General features: G+C 42.6%; 2 protein-coding genes across 2 annotated transcripts; one reads left to right on the forward strand and one right to left on the reverse strand.

Moving 5' to 3' along the window:
- Positions 1 to 218: 218 nt before the first annotated feature.
- stam2 (signal transducing adaptor molecule (SH3 domain and ITAM motif) 2) lies at positions 219 to 8,600 on the reverse strand. Its single transcript, XM_029136132.3, has 14 exons — positions 8,426 to 8,600; positions 7,237 to 7,321; positions 6,999 to 7,074; positions 6,704 to 6,799; positions 6,426 to 6,572; positions 5,278 to 5,344; positions 4,759 to 4,957; positions 4,544 to 4,635; positions 4,382 to 4,464; positions 4,210 to 4,297; positions 4,046 to 4,100; positions 3,746 to 3,893; positions 2,340 to 2,506; positions 219 to 2,221 (listed from the first exon to the last, which is right to left on the reverse strand). The coding sequence occupies exons 1-14, from the start codon at positions 8,463 to 8,465 to the stop codon at positions 2,032 to 2,034; spliced, it is 1,533 nt and encodes a 510-aa protein (XP_028991965.1). The 5' UTR covers positions 8,466 to 8,600; the 3' UTR covers positions 219 to 2,031.
- A 442-nt stretch (positions 8,601 to 9,042) lies between these two features.
- Positions 9,043 to 15,555, forward strand: hacd2 (3-hydroxyacyl-CoA dehydratase 2). Its single transcript, XM_029135931.3, has 7 exons — positions 9,043 to 9,287; positions 10,540 to 10,657; positions 11,358 to 11,376; positions 12,818 to 12,906; positions 13,372 to 13,493; positions 14,130 to 14,308; positions 14,577 to 15,555. The coding sequence occupies exons 1-7, from the start codon at positions 9,163 to 9,165 to the stop codon at positions 14,657 to 14,659; spliced, it is 735 nt and encodes a 244-aa protein (XP_028991764.1). The 5' UTR covers positions 9,043 to 9,162; the 3' UTR covers positions 14,660 to 15,555.
- The last annotated feature ends 1,889 nt before the right edge of the window (positions 15,556 to 17,444 follow it).

Here is a 17,444-nt window from a genome sequence, read left to right on the forward strand (position 1 = left end):
CCTTTATACTGTGCAAGTTTCCCAGAGAACAGCCTGTGGTGTCGAGCCACAGCCTCTTAATTAAAGCTTTTCACATCCACGCATGACCACTAGAATAACAGTGACATTTACAGGACGTAAAGAGCACAAACTATAAAAAGGCCAAGTTGGATAAATAAATGATGACTTCAGAGCAACTTACAAAACTTACAGGTGGAAGGATGAAAAACACACCTTAGTTTTATTTTCAAGAATATTTATTTGTTTGCTCTGTTACAAAAGCAGTGTTTTTAAAATCCTGGTTAAGGAACTTTTCCTGGAATATTTTAAATTTACAGAATTATACATATCCAGCGGCTTCTGAGTCTGAAGTTGTATTCGTGTCATTCTTTTCCACAGAGAAACAAGGCATCCAGTGGTAAATAAATGTTTACAAAGCTAAGGTGCACAGTCAATATCACTGACGAAACCAGGTATTTTACATCTAAATGTACAGAGCCTTGAATAGGAGGCCGTTAAACGAAGGAGCTACTGCAACAAGATTAAAGAGTCTATTAAAAGTTGCTCCTTGATTTAAACCCAGAAGCTGAAGAAATACAACACACTGCCTTAAAACATGACAAGTCACTTCAATTAACATACAAAACATTTGTGTCACACTTTTGAACCTTCCCAAGATTTTGGTCCATTGGAATTTTGCTCAGGGATTAAAAGGTGGATGCGAAATGAGAACAACCATTGCACATTCTTAAACCATGTTAATTACACATGTGTCCATATAAACCAAAGCACTGGCAACGTCACCGACAGGTTGAAAACAAGCATCTGGAAATGAAACTTCGTGCACTTGCATAAAATGTGGAGTTCCAAGTTCCACCAATCTGGGAAAAACAGAGGCAACAGGGAAGTGACAAACAAATGCAGTTTTTGCCCAGATCCCCAAACAACAAAATCTGAATTCACCCAAAATATGTTGATTCTCGTAAAATCAGTGTCATGTTATGACGCAACAAAAGAACAAACCTATTGTGGATAAGTCCTCAAACATAGAAAAGGAAACACACACACACACACACAGATTTATCTTAAATATGTCCACTACAAGCACAGACAGCATCACAAGGCAGAGTTTGGAGGAAAGCAAACTTAACCATCCATGCTAAAGGATCTGGTAGCGCGCGTATCTGATGTTTAAAAAGAGCAAAGTCTGTACTTCAGAGAGAACAAACACGGGGAAGTTCCTGGCTTTTCAATAACTGCACGCTGCAACCTGTCAAATCGTCAATTAACAAGTGCCGGTTCTGCAGAAACACGAGCTCCCTCAACAGCCCAGAGTGTGTGAATCATTCAGTGAACAATGCACTTATGAACAAAGAGACGGTCAGAACAAACTGTTCCTCACATGAACTGATCGACATCCAGGAGGATTCTTAAGACCTACAACCCATGGTTCTATCTCACTAGGCTACATGCTGCGCTGCTCACTTCACGGTCAGTGTGGAGGATAGTGTGAATAAAAGTCCATTTATCTGCAATAGCGTGGACATGGCCCGACCCGCTGTTACCACTTCACAAGATTATATGTTGAATGGAGGGTCGTAGGCGGTGGATGGTGAATAGCAGGACTGCGTTTATGGGCTGTAAAACGCTGATTTCCTTAAATGAGACAAAGGCAGGTCGTGAACTCTGCTGGTGAGCAAACCCATCTCAACGTGTGTGTTGCCTCGTGACGCTGACCCCCAGCGCAGACAATGAAGGGTAGGACAGGAGGAAGCCCCCCGGCACCAGGCTTAGGCTCCACAGTAGCCGAGTCCTAACTCGGTGGAGCAGCAGACCTGGATGTTAAACACACCTCAGTTACTTCAACTCTCACCAGCGTGTGTCTGCTCCAGCTTGACCAGAACAAAGAAACAACTAAACAAACACACACAATTAAAAGAATGATCTTAAAGCTATGAGCTCACTGGCACAGAGCAAGCCGAATGAACACACAGCTAGCAGCTGGAATATCTGAGGTACGTATTCATCGGGGGTCTGCTGTCAGTGGGAGCTTTACAGCAGAGGCTGCTGATAATAGGCCGCATGCTGCTGCTGGGGGGCCTGGTGGGGGGGGGCAGCGACAGGATAGGATACGGGAGCCATGTTGGAGTTGTGATAGGCCGACGTGTCCATGGCCACACCCGCCTGGGGTGGATAAGGAGCTCCAGCACATGGGGTCATATACTGAGCATTCACTCCGCCGCTGTGAAGAAAAAACAGTGTCAACATTACAATCAGCTTCTAAATGTTCAAATGTGATGGTGTTCATGTGAACGTAGACATGGAGGCAGATGCTGTAATCTAGGGCAAATCTTTCTCACCTCATGTAGGGAGGCTGAGCCGCTTGGCTGCTGGGGGGGGCGGATACATTGGGGGGTAGTGATTGTAGTGGTCCGGGCTGGTCGGTGGGAAGATTGTACGCCTGTGCAGGAGGAAGCTGGGGCATCACTGGAGGCAGGTAGGGAGCGCTTGCTGGCCCGAGGTAACCCTGAAAACGCAGAGACAAGCAGCTTGGCTTTAATCAACGTGATAGTTCCCTCATTTAAACACACAATAGGGAAAGTTACACAGCACAGTTATCCTCTATTTCATGTCGACATTTCAGATCCAGTCTATAAGTCTATACAATATAATTTTTCCATTTTCTCACAAGGATAATTTTTTCTTTGGCTAATTTTCAACAAAAGAAAAGCCGTCACTAACTGTTCAGACCTCCAGAAAGTGTCTGGCTACAGGAGCTAGAAACAGAGGGCACGAACCTCCTGCATCTCCTTCTACCTCATGCTGATGCACTGACACTAGCTTTTGGAAGCTAAGTATAGAAAATAATAAATAGTAACAGGACTCTATGTTTTGTAGTGGTAATATGTGAGAAAGCCTTTGACACTGCAGGTGCAAGAACAGTCCACATTTCCCAGTGCTCTGCACAAACAAAGAAAAAAGATGAGGAGGCAAAAAGCCAGGCCTGTGATGTGGGCCTGCTCACTGAAGCCGACATTTCTAAATCTCTGGGGAGAAGACAGTGACATCAGTCACTGCACAGAAAACAGGCAGTGCCAAGAAAAGCTCAGCAGCCTCCAGGTCTCCAGGGAGGAGGGAAAGGCTGAATGTCAAGCTATCGGGATGAGACCAACAAGCACAAAGAATCCCAAGCTTTACAGGTCAAGTGTATAATACCAAAAGGAAAACGGATGGCAAGACGTGGGCATGTGACGGCTCTGCTGGATTTTACTCCGTAACTGAGCAGCAGTAGCTCAGGAGGACGATCGGTGGTTCGAGTCCTGGCCACACAGGTCATGTCCTTGGGCAAAACACTGAGGCCCAGGTTGCCCCCAGTGTGTGAGTGCTCATGTGCACACGGGTAATTAGCGACACTCCACAAAAATCTCCAGTCTAGACTTCTGAGCAGAGGCAACACTTCAGTAAATCAATTCCTAAATTAAGTGTGACATTTGCTTTGAAAAAAGGAAAAAGCATCGCAAGCACAGTTCACACGAACAGTCGCTTCACTTTGAGCCACATATCACTGAATCAATCTATTGTAGTTCTCTGGAGGTTTTTCCATGTCCGATCAAAATCCTTGACGACCATTGTGGCATTTAAGACCAAATCCTTCATTAGGATAGAGAGCGACATAAATAAATATTCGACAGTGTAACAGCTAAACACAGAGTCACATCATTAGGCGATATGTTTTGGTACAGAGAGAACAGTGCCTTTTTCTGACCTGCATGGTGATGGCTGAGCCGGGCGGGGCGTACGCCTGCTGCATCTTGGAGTAGGCTGAATAGAACGGAGCCTCATTCATAAGTTTGTTGTAAAGTTCCAGGGCCTCCAAAACCTTCACATTCAACTCTGACAACTCAGAATGCTTCCTACAGAATAAAAGGGCAAAAACAGAGTGATGTCACTGTTCCTTGATCAACATGGTACTCCTGAATGTCTACATCAGCTATGATGGGTCTTAGATGATGTTAAAAACCAAGCAAGGCCTCAAACTAATCTGATAAACAGAAAAACACACTACCTGTCAATCTCCTGTAGCTTCTCATCAATCAGTGGGTTCATCTGTTGACATGCACCTTTCAAAACAGATATTTAAGGTTGGATCAGATGATCAGATGCAGAGAAGAAAGACTTCAGCTGTCACGGGCAGAGCGACTGGATTTATAGCAGCATTAACACTAATACCTTCCAGCTGGATCAGATCTGGCGAGTCAGGAGTTGGATCTGCAGGATCTGCATTCTGAAGCAGTGCCAGTGTTCTGTCCATCTTCCCCTACACAAAAAGATTTGGGTCTGTACTTGGACTGGGATGTGAACCGAGGTCGGTAAACACATACGCACAGAGAAAACGTTGTACCTCATCAATAACGACGGGCTCAGGTTCAAGAATGGGCTCTGGGCTCCGCTCTTCAGGAGTCACTGTCTTTTCAACATACGCCACTGTAGAGGAAGGCTTTTGTTAACAGCACTAGAAGTAGTTTACCTCAGAGAACTTAAATTCTGTGAATAAAAGACAGACCTGGCTCTGGCTCTATCAAATTAGTTGTGACAAAGTTGGAGGGGAAGAGCCCCACTCCTCTGTGGTTCTCGCCTTTCCACCAGTTTGGATCACTGCAAAACAGAAATAAGAGTAAATGTCACTTGAACATCCAAGAATAAAGTCACAGCAATAACAACGTTGATATTGGTATTTTGACAATAAAGCAGAGCTCCTTGATCGAATGCAAACTTTACCTGTCATCCAAGACCAGAATCACTTCTCCAGTTTTAAACGTCAGTTCATTGTCTTCGGCTGCTTCAAAGTCGTAGAGAGCGCGCACCTTCCGTGCTTCCTGCCCCCCGCCGCCATTAGAGCAGTTTGGTGGGTCGGAGGTCACGGTCAGGGGCCTCGTTTCCGCCTGCTGCTTCTGCTCCTGCAAGGACAGCTCGATGGCTGTGGGAGGCCAAGGTTTGGATGGGAAGAGGAAAGAACAGAGGAGCAGAGAAGAGTGTGTTTGTCTAATATCCAGCACATATGGGCTTGGCACAAACACAGAAACCATCACTAGTCCAAAAATAATAAGCAAAAAAGGCAGAAGACTGAACAACAATACAGGCTTTTGTTGCATTGGAATTTGGTTTATAATAAAGGCCTGCAATCAATAAAATTGCATGTAATTTTATGATGTGTTTTTAAAAGTGGTGTTTAGATAATGATGATGATATATGTTTGTGTGTGTGTGTGAACACCTCAGTGATGCTGTCTCACATTACCTTTGGCCAGATCGTCATCATCTGATGCTTTGCTCACAGCAGGTGTGCTGACCTTTGTGCTCGACCCCTGTGGTCAATACCAAAAGATAAGGTCACATGTGTGTGTGTGTGTATGTGCATATACATTTAGCAGGGAGTGAAAGTGAAGCACATATGACTATGGTATGATTCTGATTTCTAGTGACTATAATGCCACCTGCAGTTTAATGTGGGTACTACACATTCACGCTGCTTGAATAGAGCGACTAGTCTGAGAGACTCAGGGCCTTCAGATACAATATGAGGAAAGGGTGCAGCATAAAAGCAACTCTGTACTGTCCTGAGATGGCAATGAAAATAAAACTTGACCAGATGCAGCCAATAAAATAGATACAGAACAGATGACATATTAGAAATATTGTGGGTTTAGTAAGAAAAGAAAAATTTGTATGTTCATGGAATACAGCAAGCTGCAGTAAATACACACAACACCATCAGCATTAAAATGGCTGTGACCTGGTACCTGCAGAGAAGTAAACAACAGGCGCTGGGAAAGTCTTTCATTTCACATGTCTGAGTGTGTGGTTACACGAACACACATGTAGAGTACGTGAATCCTGTCTAAAAATAACCTTAAAGCAGGAATGACGGTGAACAGCAAACACTAGGAGCATTGCCACAGCTGGATTCACACTGCCTGCTGCTGTGTGCTCTTGAGTTAATAAAGATTAAATGTCACACCTGCTGCTTCATGTGCTACCTGCTTACAACAAAGCAGGTTTTCTCAAAAATTCACAAAAAATGTGCAGGCCAGGAGCACAGCTAATTACAAGTACAGTATGATGACGAATAAGCATTTTAAATGATTCCTCAAGAGGCTGTGTATTACTAGAGAATGTGATCTGAGCGGTCACAAGCAGAAGAAAACAAAGGGGTGTGAAGAGGACTGCTTTAAACTGCTTAATGACTTTTTTACACTTATTTAGCGTTTTTTTAGCATGTAGATTGAAAACATAAGAAGTGCTAAATGCTATGAAACGTTTGCCCTAGTAACAACTTGGTACTTTAGTAATCAAATATTAGATTGTTCACTTGAAGTCTAGATTCTGACAGTGCTTTGTGTGCAGCTTCAAAAACAAAACCTCACATTCTGGATTATGGCAACACACCTGTGAAAATGCAGTGGGGAACGTGACACTGTCCTCTTTCAAAGACTTGATAGTGGCACCGATTAGGCTGAGTTGTGGATCCTTCTGGAAGTCTTCTGCCCACTCCACCATTAGAGCTTTCAGTTTCTCGCACACTTTGGGATGGGCCTAGATGACGTTTAAACAAACCGCTATGTTGATGTCTCACAATTCTTTTAAATTTCAGATTCTAATAGCAAATTAAGTTGTAACTCTAGTTGTAAAGGTTGACATAAGGTTGCCATAATAAGTTTACATACTTTGTTGAGCACACTCCGTACTTCACTGGCAAACTCTCTTGAGCAGATTTCCAAGTGGAATATTTTACCACAGTTGGAAACACAGGCACCCAATAACTGCAAGGGAAGTCACAAATTCAAGACAAAAGGGGATCCAAAGGCTGCTTTATACGGTGTTAGAGCAAAACAAGCTTTTGGCAGATTTCAACAAAAAAGTGTTTTAAGTTGCATTACTAAAATATTTAAAGCATATAAAGAATAATAGCAGGCAACACTTTCATTGCAGAAAATGCTTTTTATGACATTGAAAACTCACATTTAGGGCCTGCATGGCAACATGAGGTACTTTGTGGTTGACTCTCTTCATGATGGATCGCAAGCTGTCTTTTGGTCTGAAAAGAACGAAAAAAATTGAAATTATTACTTAATTTAATCTTAATTCCACAAACACTGCTCACTTACAGATTAAGTGTAAAGTACTTTCAAATTTGAAGGAGAATATTACGCTGAGTCAATTCACATTGCTGGTGAAACACTAACAAATTCTAACGTACCCATTGGGTGTTGTTCCAATTTTATCACAAATGTCCATAATGAGCCCCCAGTCATCTGTCGTGTTGTTTTCGTTTGTTGCCTTCTCTGCGAATTGTACAAACATGGATACAGTAAAGTCAGATGCGAAATACCCTCACTGGTCTCCAGGTTGCATCATGTCTTTTAAAGTAACGTATTAGCGGGCAGTTGTAGTGGGAAAGCAACAATTAAAGTCATTAATAGCAATGACACTTTTAGAATTTAATATTGTACTGAACCCCATCACTTGGAATTTCCTCAGTGAGCATTTAAGTCATGATCAATTTATTAGGTTGTAGGTTGAGCAAATGCCACACTTGCTACAATAGGCACCTTAAACCTATGGTAAACACTCATCTTTGCCTGTTAGGTTTAACAGTGCACCACTGTCTGGTAAGAAAAGTAGTGTTTTTGTTGCAGGTCTGATGACTGTGCTGACCTGAGAAATTAAAATGAAAATTTGCATCACCTGACTACTACTACTAAAACAAAAAAATATCACCCACAACACAAATGATGTAACGACAGTATTAAAACATCAACTTCAAGCAACACGCACTCAACTAGATCTAAAGCCAAGAGGTAGTCCTAAAAAAACGTTTTATCTATATATCTATATATCTAAATATTTATTACGTGTTTAAAATTTTGGAAAAAACTTGCAAAATGTTCACGATAAACATGCAGACACCTAAATAGAATAATTGTCTGGACCAATGTATCAATTGCATATTAAAAGTCAATATGAATTTCTTAAATTCCCAGATTAACGTTGATGACAAATAAGTGACGAAACTTATTTGACCTCAACAGCTATCCATGTTTAAAAACAAAGTACCTCAAATGAACAAATATGACCTCATTTTAGATCAGCTGATCCCTCATCTTAGTCACAGTTCACATGAATCACACGTCAAGTTACCGTAACGTTACACGAGTTACCAAGCAGTCGCTAACTATAGCAAATTAACTAATTTATACGCTTAATGAACGGACATTGTCTTTAACCACACATCAAACTGACAGTGTTTGATGAATTTACAGCGCTACAGCGATGTGAACACTCAATGTTAGCTAACTCAAGCTAAGCTAACTAGCTAGTTAAGTGTTGTGGGCACTATCTTTAGCTAACGTTAAATTTGACACAAAAAGAAACCGCACTTGACTTACCAACATCTTGGTCAAATGGGTTTTGGGAAAATAGAGGCATTCTAACTATTTTTGAAAAGAACCAAACTCGTAGATGAAAACTGAATATAGGAGTTTTCTAGACTAAATCTAAACAAATATCTCTTCCTTGTCCATTAAACTCATACCAGTTGCATTACCGGAAACTTGGGTGCCTTCCATATTGCCTGAATAATATTATTAAAAGCCAGATTGTATTAAACAAAATTCGCCGTAACCCACCATTAACGTTTTTTATTAGCAATACGTTACAATGACATGAAAAAATATTTTAAAGCATATTCCACACCTGAGTTTACAACATCTGTTTACAACGTTAGAATCTGGCAAAACACGAACACCTAAAAGGGATCAGAGGTAAGGGAGCACACAAATACGTTGTATTCATGTTCAGTAGAGTCACAAAATTAGTCGCAAGAACACAGAAGCAGATCAACTAAAATTATTGTAATAAATAGCTTTTTCACATTCATTGAGAAAGCCATTTTAATTACTCTCATCATTATACAAACGAAAAAAATCACGGCACAAATACTATTTACAAAAAGGAATTTTGAGTTAATGCGTCTCAAAACGAACCCGGAAGCGGATGGGAGGGAATCCTCCCAATACTTCCTGGTGTGGGCCATGGTGAGGTCCTCCCCCTTCGATCGCCTATCGACTCGGGGAACCTGACAGGCGCCGTCAACCTGCACCAAGGACCGCTGAGAGTTGCAGTCATGTCGGCATCTGCTTCGGGGACCAGCAAGGCGGCCCACGGCGATGCGGGCCAGAAGAAGAAGAAGGGACCCGGCGCCCTGGCTACGGCCTACCTGGTCATCTACAACGTTGTTATGACAGCGGGGTACGTAGCGTGTGTCCTGCTAATGCTGGAGCATGACAGTGAATAAATGGAGCAACATCTCGCTTCAGTTTTAGATCATCAATCTTTTATTCTAAACAAGGAGCATAATTCACTCGCTTGTGTAAAATAACTTTGAATGGGCTTCATAGTGGTCATTGGCTTATACAGATTAACGTTACAACCACCTGGCGTGCACGTTAAATGTGACTGGACGCCATACTCCACAATAAAAGCTTATAGGAACAGATGGATCACTGCGTGCACAACTGTTTATTTATGCAAATAACAAAAAATAATAATAGTAAAAGGGGGAAGACGCATTCCACCATGAGGAATGTGATACAAAAACAAGACCACCCTTACTGAGCAGGTCATTTATGTTTGTTTGGGTCAAGATAGAAATTAAATATTTGCAGTGTTTCCATGATAAAATTTAAATGGTGTAAGTGACTGGGTTAAAACTTTAATTCATATCTGCTGAAAACATATTCAGCATAGCTGGCTTCAGTAAGTCACAGTGTCCTTATAACACCATATCAGATAATGATTCACTGTTTGTTCTTATACCAATATATATATTTATTTTTAAAGATCATGGTAAACTTGTATTTAAAGCAGGCTGTGCATGTACATTAACAGCCATGACGTTTGTTTTAAAAAGTGCTTATCTTTTCCATGAACTCAAAAATCTGCATGTTTTTTATTGCACAGAGTTTCCAACTGTTGCACAATTGAATGGTGGCTGTTGTTTGCTCACTGTTCCAACCAGTTGGGTCACATTGCATCTCGCCCCGTACTGGTGGGCCATTACACTGCTTGCTTTGTATGGAGCACAAGTTGGGATTCACACACGCCTCGTTAGGATGCAGTACCTAGAACCAGACATGCCTGACAGCTAAGAGCCTGCTCAGAGCTTCTCTAGAACAACCTGGCAGCCTGGAGCTCCAGCTCTGTGCTGCAGCTTACCTCTGACCTCTCGGCCGTGATGCATCACATTATTAAGATAATAGCGTTAGTGTAGGTGGTGCAACCCTTATCAGGCTACGAGTCTGGACCAGTATGAACTTTACACAGAGAAGTTACAATAAATCAAATTACAGTCAAAATGAAAGTCTAACTATACAATTTGTGCCTGGGTTACATGGAATTGAATGTAAAAATACATTTTGTTCTGTAAATGAATTCTCTGATTACATCACTTCATATCTCTCAATGACTTTTATGCTTTTTTTATTTCCCCTCTGTTCTCCAGGTGGCTGGTGATAGCTGTGGGTCTGGTCAGGGCCTATCTGGCCAGAGGAAGCTACCATGGGCTGTACTACTCCATAGAGAAGCCCCTGAAGTTCTTTCAAACTGGAGCTATTCTGGAGGTGGAATGAGCAATTATTACATTTATTAATAGGGACATTTAGTCAGTTTACTTATCATTTTAGCCTGTTGGAGCTGATAGAGCTGTCATTTTGTCAGCAACAGCTGATTAAGTCTGACAATGGAATCTTATGGATGTACAGAGGCATTAAGTGGCACAGGTCCATTATCTGTGTTTGGTATGTCCTCTGTAAATGTCAGTCTAGTAACCTACAGTACATTCCTGAGCATAGTGTGTTAAAGGCACAAAGCTAAGGCCTTGAAGTGGTGGAATGTAAGATTTTTTAAACTAATAACACAAGAGTCTCTAAAATGTTAGGATTAAATAATGGCTCTTGAGACAGAATTGTCCCTGGCTTGTTCACATACTGTACACAAACTGTGCTAACAGTGACACAGACGTGTGCACAGGACGCAGCCTCTAATGTCCAGACACACTGGAGCTCAGTGGTCATATATTTAGTCTGAGCACAGATTGAAAACTTTTAATGTTAACATTGTTTTGAAAAGTGCATTTTTAGTTATATGTACAAGAAACAATCATGACAAGGGTAGTAAGTGAAATTTCATGACATGATTTTTCTGTAAAAAGCTGAACCTGTGAACCAGCATGCAGTTAAGCCACCCGTGTTCGGTCCTGTGCTCTGTTCCAGGAACATACTCTACTAATTCTCTGTTATTTTCTGCAATCTTCTTCCACAGATACTGCACTGCGCTGTAGGTGAGTTTCTCTCCAGCTCCCACTGCTTCCTGTTATGAGTAAAACCTCACTCCACACACTGAAGTAGACCATTTTATGATATATTAATGGGTTTCGGGACAATTTGTATCATCAGAGGTCGTTTACATCATCTGAGCTGTTACCGTGAAGTCACTCATAAATTGGGGTTGATTAAAATAATTCTATGCATTTCTACATTAGACACTATTTGCAGTATAACTACTGATGGAGAAACCACATCAGACCCTAATCACGCTTTTTCCATTAATGCTAATCTATACTGTGTGTGTCGTGCATCCAGATTTTAGTTTTGTACTTTAAAAGCATTAGTCCCTAACTCTTTATGATGACGAAACCCACTCGGCCTACTCGCTCCTTCTTGCTGTGAAGCTACCGTGGCCCAGATTGTACTGAGACATTATCCTGCAAACCCTCGGTACAAAGTTCGGGTAATGTTGGAATGTGATCTCTGCTTTGTCATGTCATGCCTCCCACACGCTCTCACACACTCACCCCACCCCAAAGCAGCCAGTCACAGGCTGTGTGCTGAAGCTGAAGGAGCTCAGCTCCAAAGCCCAGACTCAAACCCCATGGCAGCTCTTAGACACGTCCCATCCAGTCTGATGGAGCCTGAGAAGCTCCACAATGTCTGAAGACAGTAAGGACAGGAAAGACACGAGTGGGGAAACAAACGATGGTTCTGAACGCTCTTATTCTAATCATGACTCATCAGGTTGTAATTTCAAAATGCACTGTGAAATAAATGCAGTTGGACAGACGGAAGTGTTTGCCAGAGAGAGGCCTGAAGCTGTCATGGTGTTAATGTGACGAGGAGAGGCGCTGCCGTTCATTCCCCTCATTATCTGGGGTTTGAAGCTTAAGCTAGCTGACCTTTCCCAGAGCAGACGGACTCCCTGCAGCTGCCGGACTCGGGCACACACAAAAACATGTGTTCACACAGGCTCTCAGGGCTCTAGGTCTCCTGCTGGTGAGAAGGCAGCCCTCCAGCAGCATTTATTACGTTCCTTGTCTGTGCAGAGGCTTTGAAGTTCTACAATTATACGTTACTAGTTACTACTTTTATTTTATTAGTTCAAACTTCCCTTTCAGTGTTTTATGTTTTGCAAAATAAAAACCAATCCTCTCAGTTAAATTCCCCAGAGCCCGTGATGGTCAGATTTGAATTTTCCATGCGGTGACTCATTGCATTATTCACTGTTTTGTCAGTTTACAGCATCTAAACAGGATCTGAAAACACAAATAAAAAGCAGGATTCGATTCTCATTCTAGAGATTGCCCTGGAAATAGGAAGTCGCTCGAAGGAGTTAGGATTAGCGCTAACGACAGTGTCAGCACTAACACACACGAGCTACTTCACACGTGCTCTGTGCTTGCAGCTCGTTTAACGCTCCACATTCATGTGCTTTGTCCCGTGTGCCAGGAATCGTACCGTCCTCTGTGGTCCTGACTGGGTTCCAGGTCATGTCCCGCGTCTTCCTCACGTGGGCCGTCACACACAGCGTCAGAGAGGTGCGATGGTTGTCCCTGCCTACAATGAGGATGCACACTCAAACACACAGATCAATATTCATGCACTCAGTACATGAGCAGCTGCACTGAACTGATGCGCTGTTTGCCCTGTTAATAGATTGGAGCAGAGTAAACATGTAAGTAGCGTCTGCTGAATTCACCACTGAATAATATGCATTTATTGTTCATGATGCTGTACTGGTGAGTCCTATCTGATGGGAATGTGAAGCGTGTGCTTTTCTTTTTAACATCCTATTAGTTTCTACCTAACATCTGAGGATGGTGAGCAGCTGTGTGCTCTGATTTCAAACAGCATGGTTGTAGATACTGTTAGCCTGCATCGAAGTGACTGCCTGTCTGTTCAGCAGCTTTCCTCCCATCATGCTCAGTGTGTGTGTGTGTGTGTGTGTGTGTGTGTGTGTGTGTGTGTGTGTGTGTGTGTGTGTGTGTGTGTGTGTTCCTCAGGTGCAGAGCGAGGACAGCGTGCTGCTGTTCGTCACGGCCTGGACTGTCACAGAAATCATCCGTTACTCCTTCTACACGTTCAGCCTGCTCAACCACCTGCCGTACCTCATCAAATGGGCGAGGTATGAAAACCTCATCACTGAAGTACAGCTGGAGCTTTAGAACCAGCACAGGTCCCACTGTAGGTTCTAAAACAATTATAAATGTTATGGAGGGTTTTAAATGTGACACTGCTGTTACAGGAATGAGTAGTGTTGTCATAGCAACGCATCACTCCCAACAACAACTATTTATCTCCTCATCAGACATACAGTCCAATGAATCTTCTGCTATTTCAGATCTAATGGGACTCGTCTGCATCCACATCCAAGGCAACAGTTGTTAAGTGGCTTCCTCTCTGTGGTCTTTGTTGCTAGGTAGCAAATGAGGCCGCCGTTATATTGGTAATCGACTTTCAGTTTGATGGAGAGTTGGGGGAAAAACTGGCTGTGCTCAGAATAGAGAAGTTTTTTTTTATTTTCTAGCTGATGTCAGGAATTAAGTTTATTCCTCCAACGTAATTTTTTCTACACACTTGGTGTTTGAATGTCCCCCAGTTTATCTCGCTGCACTGGAATCGTTGAAGGCTGGAGCCTGAGCACATTCTCAAACATTCTTCACTCCTCCACTTTTTTGTTTTAAAGAGATAAAAGAACCAAGTCGAGACCATGAGCTTCTTCGGTCTTGTCTCATTTTAATGTCCTTTCCCTTTGACGCAGGTACACCTTCTTCATCGCGCTCTATCCCATGGGCGTGGCCGGGGAGCTGCTGACCATCTACGCAGCGCTGCCGTACGTGCAGAAGACGGGCCTGTACTCCGTCACCCTCCCCAACAAGTACAACTTCTCCTTTGACTACTACACCTTCCTCATCCTCATCATGATCTCCTACATTCCTCGTAAGTCAACAAGCGCACTTTCCTCAACACACTGAATTCTACGCAGACGTTATTTGCATATAACACAGGAAGTAATGTTTTCTATCCTGCTATATTTGCATGGATTTGACTGCTTTACGGTCTGTATCTGTTTGCCCTAAATGTTAACATTAGCTATGGCTGATATGAATAGTGCTGCTACTTTCATACAGTCTCAGTATTCTGCTGCTCCGTCTGCTGGTACCGATGCCTCTCGTCCACATACTGACCTCCCTGTCCTCCTCCCCAGTCTTCCCCCAGCTCTACTTCCACATGATTCGACAGAGGAAGAAGGTGCTCGGCCACGCGGAGGACTACAGCAAAGTGGAGTGAGCCGACCACAGTCCGCCGAGATCCAAAGCAAAACAACCCAGAGAAGAACAAAAGCACGTCTGCTAACTGAAACCCAAAGTCTGAGCAGCTCCCAAGCTGCCAGAGCTGACCTGACCTGGCACATGAGTCAATTACTGTATAAAAACATTTTAACATTTGTCCGGGTTGTCTAAATCCTCACAAGTCATGAACCTGCTGGTGTTATTTTTGTGTTGTTTTAATTTATGAACAAGCTGAAGAGTCGGACACAGTTGAGCTGCCTCTGTGTGGTGAGCGGAACCAGGTCGGAGACGATGCACTGATAGAATATAACCTTTAATGGCACCACATGAAACCCCCCATAGACCAAGAGGCAGTTTTGCTTTACTAGGACATAGAAAAAGAACGAAGCGACTAGGTTAAGTGTAGGTTTTTGGTGTCAGTGTGTGTTCTGTCCAGATTTGTATGTTTCTTTGGTTTCCTTCATTCCTTTCAATAAGAACATTGATCACATTCCTGATTTGGTCCAATAAATAATTTCTTTCTGCGCTCGCATGACTTTCTTGATGTCGGTTAAGTTGACACTTTAAAAGCTTGTGTCCTTTGATTTTCTGTGTTTGACGTTCAGGTGACTCACGCATCACTAACCTGTAGTAGCCAGAAGATGACGAGTCATGTTTTTCATTCCCACATCCCTCATCACTTTGTGCCAGGGTACTTTTAGATTACTTTTAGCTTCATTAATGTGATGTTTTGCAGCTAATTTAGATTAAAACGCAGTTTTAGCTTCGTCCTCTCATTTATAAACTACACTGTGTGTGTGAGGTGCTAAAAAGCTTTCATTACAAAAGATCAATGAAGTCATGATGGATCACATGTAAGTTATTGGACAGCACAACGTACAGTAGCAAAGATTACATAGATCTGCATCAGTCTTGTGTTTAATTTGACCTGATGAAATACGCTTGATGTTGTTTGCTCCACGGTGTTTCTTCATTGTTTTGTACAACGTTACTTATGTGATTTTTGATGCTGTATTTTATGTGTGGCTCCGTTGCGGTTCCAAGGACCATTGAATATATCATTTACTGTGTTAGATGTTCAGTCGGCTGCACCTCTGCCCTGCACGTTTGGAAACCTTTAACTTAAGCTCAGCAAATCACAATTTTCAGCTTAGGGTCCAGTTTTAAATGGTTTCTTTACTTAAATGACATCTGTTTGGAATCTTGAGATTTCTGCCTCCATGTTGGTTGCAACTAGTGCTCAACAGTAATTAACATTAAAAAACAATGTTTAGCTTGCAGTATGTAGCTTCGCCCTGGTCCTCACAGCTTTTGGACCAACCTGCCGACCCGTCCGGTTTGTCGCTTCTTCTGTTGCAGACAAAATGTTTTTAAATTATGAACTGCCACAAACGCACATCATACGACTGTCTTAGAACCAAACCGTGTGTCAGCGTGGTCGCACTGGTAACGGAGGCTTTTGTGACCTGGGTGGGTCACGTCACTGTCATTGTGCTGTTACAGACCAGCACCCACTGGTCCTACACCAGTCTATTCTGTAGCAAGGTGAGCAGCTGACTTTCTCCCTCAACATCATTGAGCATGATTTGGGAAAATCGTGCGAAATATCCTGCAGGAGCAGAAGTGCAGCTCGTTGTAAATCTGCATGAAAGAGGAAATCTGGATGCCTGGAATACTGATATGTGTTACAAAAGCATGGCATATATACTCAAGTGGTTCGGATGAATAACGTTTTGATACAGATGTTTTGCATGGGGCCAGCAGACTTTGTACGGGTATGAATAGTGAGTATATATTTACAATAAACCTATCACATACGCACTCTGCCTGGTTTCCATTCTGTTCACTGTATATTCTGCCGCTGACCACATCTTCGTTCTTCCTGTGAAATATAGGGCACCTTGTGCTTCATGTAGGCGAGGACATTGTCTGTTGCGCAGTTTGGCTTCATAAGCTAAAAAGACACTAATTCCTATGTTAAAATCAATTCAGTCACGACACAGACTCAAATAGGAAAAATCACAATACGGTATAAATTATTAAAATATGAGGAGAGTTGGTGGTTAGCAGTGAAGCCTCAGAGCTAGCACGAGCCGGCTTCTGATTCTGTTACACCTGAATTCTTCTTTAAAGATCATTTGACTGCATTTGTTAATAGTTATCATGCAAATAGCTGAACAAGATGCTGATACTGCATCAGCGCTTTAAAACCACGCTTGAGTGAAACCTCTGCTGCGCATACAGTGTGATGTACAGTGTTTGTGGGGTTGGATGAGACGACTGTGTTGCCATGGTGATGAGGGATGCTTCCCAAAACGTCGGTGGGAAACATGCAATTTCCTGAGCTTCCTGATTCGACCGTTCAAGAGAGCTGCTCATACGCTGTACTAGTCAAGTACTAGACTACTCATGTCATGACACAAGAAGAAGAAATACAGACAAGAAGCAGACTCTGCAGGTTCATACCGTCCTTGAAGCTCAGTAAACATGAACGTCTATTAAAAAACGAAGCGTAGCTCAGTGCTGCCTCTTCTGTGAGGAGCATCACGTCCAAAACAGGTCCAAGGAGAACCGAGCAGCTCCCCTTCAGGAAACATTGAACTATCTGCTGCTAGAAGATCCTCTTAAACATTCATTAGCTCTGACACCACTTCCAGTTTCCTGCATCAACATTATCGAGTGCTTTGAAGCGACGATTATTTCTGGTGTAGACTCTCATTTAAGATCCCATTGATTTGTGCTTGTTCTCAGGTGGCTCAGCTGCTGGAGGACTTACGTCACAG

This window comes from Betta splendens, chromosome 21, assembly GCF_900634795.4.
Source record: "Betta splendens chromosome 21, fBetSpl5.4, whole genome shotgun sequence".
Taxonomy (NCBI): domain Eukaryota; kingdom Metazoa; phylum Chordata; class Actinopteri; order Anabantiformes; family Osphronemidae; genus Betta; species Betta splendens.

Excerpts from the sequence above, each read along its gene's own strand:
- hacd2 (XM_029135931.3), top strand. The coding sequence starts at position 9,163 with ATGTCGGCATCTGCTTCGGGGACCAGCAAGGCGGCCCACGGCGATGCG. Across the intron at positions 9,288-10,539 it reads AACGTTGTTATGACAGCGGG|GTGGCTGGTGATAGCTGTGG; the intron begins GTACGTAGCGTG and ends TCTGTTCTCCAG. Across the intron at positions 14,309-14,576 it reads CATGATCTCCTACATTCCTC|TCTTCCCCCAGCTCTACTTC; the intron begins GTAAGTCAACAA and ends CCTCCTCCCCAG.
- stam2 (XM_029136132.3), bottom strand. The coding sequence starts at position 8,465 with ATGCCTCTATTTTCCCAAAACCCATTTGACCAAGATGTTG. Across the intron at positions 7,322-8,425 it reads CCCATTTGACCAAGATGTTG|AGAAGGCAACAAACGAAAAC; the intron begins GTAAGTCAAGTG and ends TACAATTCGCAG. Across the intron at positions 4,101-4,209 it reads AGATCTGATCCAGCTGGAAG|GTGCATGTCAACAGATGAAC; the intron begins GTATTAGTGTTA and ends CTGTTTTGAAAG.